Source organism: Rhagoletis pomonella, unplaced genomic scaffold, assembly GCF_013731165.1.
Source record: "Rhagoletis pomonella isolate Grant_MI unplaced genomic scaffold, Rhpom_1.0 Rhpom_scaffold_05758, whole genome shotgun sequence".
Classification (NCBI taxonomy): domain Eukaryota; kingdom Metazoa; phylum Arthropoda; class Insecta; order Diptera; family Tephritidae; genus Rhagoletis; species Rhagoletis pomonella.
In genome coordinates, this window is record NW_023464297.1 from 1,895 (window position 1) to 11,310 (window position 9,416).

The 9,416-nt window shown below is 33.7% G+C and overlaps 1 protein-coding gene across 1 annotated transcript; it reads right to left on the reverse strand.

The window, feature by feature from the left end:
- Positions 1–1,726: 1,726 nt before the first annotated feature.
- Positions 1,727–5,488, reverse strand: LOC118755265 (zinc finger protein 737-like). Its single transcript, XM_036490114.1, has 3 exons — positions 4,488–5,488; positions 4,056–4,408; positions 1,727–2,000 (listed from the first exon to the last, which is right to left on the reverse strand). Exons 1-3 carry the CDS (start codon positions 5,259–5,261, stop codon positions 1,967–1,969), a joined length of 1,161 nt encoding a protein of 386 aa, XP_036346007.1. The 5' UTR covers positions 5,262–5,488; the 3' UTR covers positions 1,727–1,966.
- Positions 5,489–9,416: the final 3,928 nt, after the last annotated feature.

Below are 9,416 nucleotides of genomic sequence, written 5' to 3' on the forward strand. Positions count from 1 at the left end.
AGTCTGACAATGTGCAAGTTTCAAGTGACTGAAAGTTACCGGTGATTTTTTAGAATTTTTTTTGCCAAAGGTGTTGCGGTTTTCATCCATATACAAATAAATTGAGTTTATTCATTATATGAAAGCAAACGCGACAAAAAAAATTCTAAAAAATTAACGGTAATTCGTAACCACTTGAAATTTGCACATTAGCCACGATGCAATAATACAAGGTGTTATCAGTTGGCAACCTCTCGCTCTAATTCCGCCATATTGACTGCCTTACGTGAAACAGTGTTACTTATTTAACTATTCTTTGCCCATTAATATAGTTGAATGTTTTTTATTTTTTCTCAGTATACACACTTTGTTTTGTTAAAAAGGTATTTTATCTTATTTTATTTCATTTCATAACGAATATACTATAAAAGCAAATTTTGTTTAGGAGAAAATGTGAAATTTTATATTTTTCCCCCATATGGGGATTCATTTCTTCCCGTTTTTTCTTCTCATTCTACTGAGCTAAGGCAGTGTCAAATCGAGCTGTCACAACTGATACCACCTTGTATTATTGCATCATGCACATTATCAGACTAAAATTGCAGTGGCTAAAACACTGTGTACTCAAAAAAATTCTAACACTTCCGAGAAAAAAGTTTGAAACTTAGGTGAAAATTTGTTGCCATTTTTTTAAGTTTTCTACAAATTGTTAAACTTGGGTTTGTATGGGGTTTGTTAGAGAAAGAACTGTATTTTAATTGAAAATTCTTAAAAATAAATAAATAAGCATAAGTGGCACACTATATCACTTTGAAATGGCGTGCTTTAGATATGACCGATACTGTACATACATACTATAGAGTAGTCGAAAAAATTATAGCCGCACCACATATTGGCAAGCTTTAACATTCTATTTTTTATGTTATTTAATTTGGTTTTTTTTGTATAAATATATTTTTCATTCTTTAACAAAGCCCGTGTAAACTTTGTGCAATATTTAAAAAAATTCGAAAAACGTTCATAAAAGTTTCGAGCGTTTTAATTAGATTTTGAATATGCTCTTGTGAGTCCATTGAATTCTAATAAAATAAAGTGCAAGTTTCAAATTACTAAAAATTACCGTTAATTTTTTTGTATCCCACTTGCTTCTATAAAACGAATAAACACAATTTATTTTTATATGGAAGAAAAACGGTAACATCTTCGACAAAAATTTCTAAAAAATCAACCCTCAATGTTTGCCATTTGAAACTTGTATTAGAATTCAATGGTCTGCAAAACTGCAAACTGAAAATCTTTCTAAGAAATCTAATTAAAATGTCTGACATTTTTATGAAAGTTTGTTGAGTTTTTTTCAAATATTGCATTGGTTTGGTTAAAGAATGAACTATATGTTTATTAAAAAAAATTAAATAACAAAAAAGTAGAATGCCAAAACTTGCCAATTAGTGGTGCGGTTTTATTTTTTTGTCACACAGGGAGGAGGGAGTTACCTACAGTTTTACACCGACTCCGAACGGCGATCGTTCAAGGCAAAAATACACTCAAATTTAAATAACAAAATAATAAAATAAATATGTCAAAATTTGTCCATATGTGGTGCGGCTAACTTTTTTTCGACCGCTGTATGTTGATATGAATATACTATATTAACAAACATTAAGCAAATAAAAACTTTTATAAAAGCTGACAGTTTCCTGCGCCACATCCAATTTCATCGAATTTTATTGATACTATTTAACTTGGATATACATACATATAAAACTGGATCAAAATTTAAACGTTACATCTTAATTTGAAGATACTTCGTCCTTTATTTTTTCTTCTTTATTCAAAGTAAAACACTGGTGCTTTGTTGGAGTTTATATCCACGCAAACGCCACGGTTTTTCCATCTCCAGTGAAATGGAACCTAAGTACATATGTTATATGTTATTGAAGTATAAACCGTTTTTTGTTACATAGATTGCTTGCGAGAAGCGCGGTCATCATTTTGATATAAGATGATCCGGAACCCGAATTCTGAAAAAACACAAGTTTATAGAAGAGCCTAATCTGGTATATGTACATATCGTTGCCTCAGAAAACGGATGTCGTATGTTACAAAACACTGTTTTGAGAAAAAATATTTTGAAGTTTAAGGTCGAATTAATCCGAAACTATACGGTAGATTTTTGTAATTTTTGAAGGAGACGCAGTTATTATTAGTTTTTATTTTCCATATTCTTAAATTATCTATTTTAATCTTAAATTATATCTATAAAGGATAATGAGAAAATTGTCTTTTCATTCCATATACATTTTTCGTAAGTAGCGTTTACTCACCACTATCTTTTGTCCATAGAACATACGACAATACTAAAGTATCTTTTGCAACGACGATGGTCGATTTTGATGAAAAAACCAGATACATTTATTAAATAATGATTACTTCCCACTGGGAAAATAGGTAAGCACCTTGCGAGGTAAGCCATGTTTTCTTTCAGTTTTTAGTACCAAAATTGTCATCATGGCCAATGTCATCTACTAGTAAAGGGCAAAATGAACACCTCCAAAGACACATTACGTTGTCAGTTGCAAAATAACGTGCAGCCGAAGTTATTTCCAAGCACCGAACTACTCCGAGCGACTGCTCTGCATTACTAGTAACTTACTTTGTAAAGCGGCTCAGAAGTATGTCTGATACCAAATGTACATTCTAAATTCCTACTTACATAAGGCGGCCATGCCTTTGTAAAAGTAAGGGACGTTCGGCAGGGAAATGGTAATGACTGCCAGGTGAAGAGTAAGTTGCTAATAAGGTATTATTACGTGCTCCTAATTCCCACTGGGTTATTAGAAAAAACATATACATATATTGTACATCTTTTTAACTGTAAGTATGTAACGAACATACGTTTTCTTTTTTTATAAAAACAAAAAACAATACTTAAATTCAGTCTTTTGAACACTTTCATTTCTTTCAATTCATTGGAGACTCAGTGCAAGCTAAAATTTAAAAAAAAAAATTGTTACTTTGTTTAATTTCCAATTTTAATAGTTTCGTTATAGCAGAGGACCATCGAATTGTCGTAAGTTCCAAGTTTTGCGATACATACGACAAATGTCTTATGATTAAAAAATATATAGATACATTTTTATGATAAAAAAAAAGTACGTTTATATGGAAATTTGTCGCATTGACGCATTTCCAGCACAACAATAAAAGGCATACCCAATCATTAATATTATGTATCATACGACAAAATGCACACGAAATATCTCAAAAACTAAAGGAGATATAAAAAAATTGATTGCAGAATTCAAAAGAGCATGTCCAACTTAGTGAATCTGTATCAAAATTCCAAAATCGTGGTTTGGCACATTCGACATCCGTTTTCTGAGGCGACGATATGTACATACGTTACCTTAACTCACAAAGGCCCTCAAAACTACTTTTTCGAAACTGCGCTTTTCACAGATTTTGGTAGGATGTATTAAAATATACCTTTAATAAAAATTTTAAAGTGTTGGTACCAAAAACAAAAGAGTTTCATGCCACTTTTTAAAACGTCCTACCTTTTTTTGCCTCTACTGTAAAATAAGAAATTTGTTGGTTAGGGCTCTTGTGAATTGAGTAGTCCACTTGCAAAGTGCGCCATGTAATATGTTTTCGATTTTTAGTTTTTGGTGGGTAACATACCAGCATTTAAAGTAGTTTCATGTCCACTAACAACACAGTGCAAAGTCTTTCTATATTCTGAAGAAATTGCATCAAATTTTAACTACTCTTGCAAAAGTCGCTATAATACTTATTTATAAACTTTCAAAAGTCTCCATCTTCTGATGAACTTAGAAAACTGCTTTAGGTCGTATAGATTGTCAATGTTATGTTATGTTATAATATTATTAGGCTCTTATGTATCAAAATTTTCAGGTAATAAAAAAAGATTCAATTTAGATGTTACTTGTTGTCGCAGTCGTTTTTTTTTTTTAATTTATGACTTACTGTTATAAAATCACATAACGCTGTTTGCAAATGGACTACTCAATTAAGGTAACGATATGTACATATGTACGAGTTTTTCTTTATTTTACACGGATTTTAATGCAGCCAATTTCGGAATATTTTTCGTGCACGTTCTTTTTCCCGAAGCCTCCAACTCTGCTAATTCACTTGGATGTGCCCTTTTCATGTGCGTACGGCAATTGGAGCCGTTAGTAAAAGTCCTTTCACAGAACTGGCATGAATATGGCTTTAAACCACTATGGAGTATTAAATGATTTTTCAGCGTTTTAGCTCGCTTAAAAGCTCGACCGCAATAATCACATTTATGACGCATCGTATCGGAATGTACTAGCATGTGTTGATTTAATGTTACTCGCGAGTTCAATTTTAATCCACATTCGCTGCAAATGTGTTTATTAGAATTGTGTATATCCATATGATTCTGAAAGGGAAATATTGAAGTAAATTTCTCTTTATTGTGCCTGTAGCAGAAATTCAATTTAGTCTTGATCTTTCATTACCTTTAGGCGGGCCGGGTTTTTAAAACCTTTCTTACATATTTCGCATTCAAAAGGTGCAAGATCGGTATGTGTAAGCATATGTTCCCGTAATGTAGCTTCTGTGCGTGTAGCTTCGCCGCATTCTTCACAAATAAACGGACGAATATCCTCATGAACAAACTTTATATGCTTTGCAACATACGCTTTTGTTTGGAATTTTCGATCACACTGTGGACAAGGAAATATTCGCGTTTCCGAGAGTGGTCTATGTTTGACTATGTGACGATTCAGATCGTACTTATTTTTGAAGGTCTTGGGACACTGGGGACATGTTATGGGTTCCAGTATCACTCCATGTCTTTTCTTCATATGTATACGATAATTCCCAAGTCGTTGAAAACACAATGAGCAGTTGCTACAACAGTATTTGTGTTCATGTGACTCCTTCGTTTCGTAAATGCAAACATTTTTATATGATCGTTTGCGTTTACTTATAATAGTGCTCTCCGTGGAATCAGCGTCAATATCGCTGACAAAAGGATCTTCATCTTTAGCTCCCTCATCTTCAAACACGCATGTTACTTCATCGACTTGGTTGCTTTCGTGTGGTCTGTCTTCTCTTAAATGAATTTCAGGCATATTTGACACACTCGCGTGCTCAATCTGCTGAACAAAAGCTTTTTCCTCATTTTGGAGTATAGACTGTGTTGGAGTTTCTTTTAAAGTACCATGTTTCAGCCGAACAGAAAGAAAATCTAAATATTTTTTTGCAGTCAGTTTCATGTAGAGCAGCATACATTTCCTGCACTTTATCAACACGTTTATTGAAATCAAGAATAGTTTTCACCTTTTCCTTCTATATTTAACAATGTAGATTCCGAAATGACACAACTTGATTCTTTCCCCTTTAATTCACAAATGTTTCGTGTATAATCCTTCTTTAACATCGTTGGGCAATGGTTTATCTTTGTCAGAAGTACTAGCAAACACTGATTAGATTATCGCGAGTGCATTTGTGATAACTACTTTCTGACGGCTAAGTTTTGGCGCGCAATTTTCTTTTTGATTGGGAATATTTTTCATAAAAATAAAATCATATACATTAGATTTGAATTGAGGCCATGAGAGCAAAAGTGGCCTAACCCAAATTTTTTTTTTCTGTACTTACCTACTTAAAAGAGTCTCAAATGAGATACATTTTAAAGCAAAGGTAATTTATTCCTTAATATGATGGTACGCTATGTAGCTTTGTACCTTAAAATTAATGAATAAGCGACTTATGTTTTAAAATTTATCGCATTTGAGACTATTTTAAATAGGTAAGTACGGAAGAAAAACTACCACTTCTCTAACTATGTTTAATCAAATAATCCTCTTTAACACTTTGCTTACATATGAATTTGAATTTTGACTCCTCAAATTCTTGCTAGTAAAAGGTCCATTCAATATCAAAAAAAATTTTACGAATTCTTGCTAGTACTTGCAAATTTTTACTGGAAATGCATTCAATAACCCAAAAAAATTGCAAAGAGAGCGAATCCGGGCGTGACAACCCGAGAGCGCTGCAAATTCTTGCAAGTAAAAATATTACTAGCAGTAATTTGCAGTCGTTAAAAATAAGGTTATGTTTCAAATTCAAATGTATACAAACTGTATAAGTACGGTGACCATATTTATGAGAGCCGAATACGGGACAAAAATAATTTTGCAAATTCTTTCCACCACAGCTTACAGATCTGAAAGCCTCCTTCAATGAACCTAGATGTATTAGCCCTGAAACAGTATCCTTTTAGTAAAATCAAAAATTTGTAGAATAATTTCCTCGAGACTTTTACCCCGAAAAATTTGTTTAAAAAATTCGTTAAATTTTAGTATAATAAAGCGCAATATTAAGTCGATAAGGCTTGCCATTAGTTTTTGGCAATTTTTGTTTTTGTTGACGGTGTTGCGTATTTTTTCGTACAGAGTAAGTGAGATATTGCAAAATTAATTTTTATAGTTTTTTGGCACAAAGTTGGTAATTTGATATTATATGATTTTTGTTAGGAAAAGAGCTTTACTTTCATAAATAATAAATTTTAAATAAACTAAGGAAAATATCCAAAACTTACTAAAATGTCGAGTGCTAATTTTTATTTTAGTCAGTGTATGTTATCCTCGATTCGAATCACAGGCATTCAGATTAGAAAATAATAACTGTTTATGGAGAAAATTACGATCACATACCAACATCACTTAAAACTCGTTCATGGACATGCCATTTTAATGAGCTCTTAAGTGGGCGAAATACCAAATACGGGACATTAAAAGAAATACAGAACATTTAGCGTCCCGTATAAAATAAATAAATTAACAGGACAATGGGTAAAAAAAAGAGGATTGTCCCGTATAATACAGGACGGATGGTCACCGTATGTATAAGGGAATGATTTGATGAAGCATAGTTAGTGAAATTAAAATATGGATATATAATTTTAATCTCTTATGTTTTTTTTTTTTAATTTTTATGACGATGGGAACTATTAAACTTAACCGTCAGAAAGTGTCAAAATGGCGTAAGTTCCAAGTTTTTACTTGTTTTCCGTTCAATAACTTTATCTGATAATTTGTTCTTGCTCTCAATTTTTCTTTTACGCTCTCGCTGCAAATATTTACTGGAAAAGTTATTGAATACGCCCTCGAATCCGCTCTCTGTTGCAATTTTTTTTAGGTTATTGAATGCACTTCCAGTAAAAACTTGCTTGTACTAGTAAGAACTCGTAAGAAGTTTTTTATATTGAATGGACCTAATCTATTGGTCTGTTCGATGAACGCACTAGAGTTCTCTAGTTCAGGAAAAAGCGTTCGACAAACCTTTTTATTGCACTAAACTGTTTTGAACTGTGTTTTTTTTGAGTAAGCACCAACTAACACTTTTCTGCACTAAATTACACTAGCTTCACATCTGGATGTCACACAAAAACAGCGGTTCCTTCAGTGACAAGCCCCTAGGAAAAGAACGGAAAAAAATTTAATTTGCACTTGCAGAACATTCAAAGTTAAATATATAAATACACAGTTCAGTAGCTCAGAGTTAAATTTTTATATTCCTAAACCTCTATTACTTCCTTTTGAACAAAAAAAATGTTATTTAGCCCATAGTGCGACACCGTTGTGAATACCTCAATTGTATTTTTATGCCCTGAACTATGCCCATGTAGAATGGGCCTGAGCACACTAGCCTGCTCAGTCGGACTGAGCAGTCCACCACTCGAACGCACACTGGACAGTCGGCCGAAAACAGGTTTCAGTTTTGTATACATGAACTACGCATGATTGTGTTAGTGCATGTGGCACATGCAAACAAATCGAAATAGAAAACATGTTGTCTATGTGTGCGTGTCAGTCCACCGTCAATCCACGATTTTCGCGGATTGAAATGAGCGAGGTAAACTCGAACTCTCTTCCCCCTCTTATCCACACAATACCGGTTTTAGGCGGACTGAGCAGTCCTGTGTGCGGAGGCCCAATAGTGCTCTCGAAAGCACTCAAAGTCTTCTCATTTTTGTTCGACATCATCCACGTTTCTGCGCCATATGTTTCAGTAGAACGGGCATGATGAGAGATTGTAGAGCGTGAATTTTGTTTCATTAATAAGAGAGCTCTGCTTTTCAATTGACTACCGTTCCCAAAGTAGCAAGTGTTCGAAACAATTATTCTTAGCTTGATTTCCAGGCTGGAATGGTTGCAGGTAATTATGCTGGATCCTGGGTAGATAAAGTCTACCACTACTTCAAAGTTATAACTGCCAACAGTGACGTGTGTTGAGGTTTGAGCTTCTTTTTCTAAGCAATAAAATAGCGTTCTTACGTCCTCATATTTCAGGCCAACGATATTGATATCATCTACATACGCCAGCAGCGATATTCTTTTGCTATATATAGTACAGCTGCGATTCAGATTGACAGCTGTTATTACGCTATCCAGCATCAGATTGAAGAAGTCGCACAAGAGTGAATCGCCTTGTCCAAACCCTCGTTTGGTCTCAAAGAGCGCGGAGAGGTCCTTTTAAATTTGAACGGAGCTGAAGGTTCTGCTCAAGGTCACTCTACGTAGCCGTATTTGTTTTGCGGCGATCCCAAATTTTAACATGATTTCGTACAGGCAGCTTCTCTCCGCCGCTTTAAAATCGACGAAAAGATCGTGTGTGTCGATTTACATATCTAATGGAATGACTTGCGCATTTATTAGAAATTATAATGGGTAATTTCCAAACAAAGTGTACATGGCAAGTATTTTTTATATATTTTTTTTAAGATTGCAAAATTTATTCTCTGAAATCGTTTACCGAAGTGAAAATTTGTGCAGAATACGAAACTGCTTTCAGGCTCTCCAAAAATTAGTTTCTTTTATTTTTACATTTTTGTAAAATATTTTCCAGATTGTCACTTTTTTTAAAAGTAAGTTAAAGGATTGAATAAGTCTAGAAACTGATAGAAAAAAGTATACTAACCGATAAGCATTGTACTGATTTTTATCACATAAGCTAATGTTGTCGTTTTTTCCACCTTTTTCCTGACATGTTTCATGGTTTTTCTTGGGAAGCAGGCTTTTTGTTTAATCTTTCTTCGGCAAAAATTTCCCATATATGCCATTTGAACATTTTTGGAGAAATAAGCTATTTAGATAAAAAATCCTTTTTCACCTAAAAGTGACATTCTGGAAATATTTCAAATTTTTAAATTTTTTATTTTCCTAAGTCTTATTTCACGAAAATATAAAATATATCATTCGATCAACAACTTCTTGCGCTTCTTAGCTGCAATGCACTTAGGCAAGCAAAACAACAAACGATGGGTAGCGCTCTTTCTGGCACCCTTGGCGTGCGCTGTTGACGGCGAACGAGCGGATGTCGTTCGTACGCGGCTTCGCGGTAGACAGTGGCGAGCGGTGATCGGAACCGTTTTTAAT

Bases quoted from the DNA above. Each gene is read 5' to 3' on its own strand.
- LOC118755265 (XM_036490114.1), bottom strand. From the start codon at position 5,261: ATGCTGCTCTACATGAAACTGACTGCAAAAAAATATTTAGATTTTCTT. The intron at 4,409-4,487 runs GTAATGAAAGAT...TTTCCCTTTCAG, and splicing joins AAAACCCGGCCCGCCTAAAG to AATCATATGGATATACACAA. The intron at 2,001-4,055 runs GTAAAATAAAGA...GTGTTTTTTCAG, and splicing joins TTGGCTGCATTAAAATCCGT to AATTCGGGTTCCGGATCATC.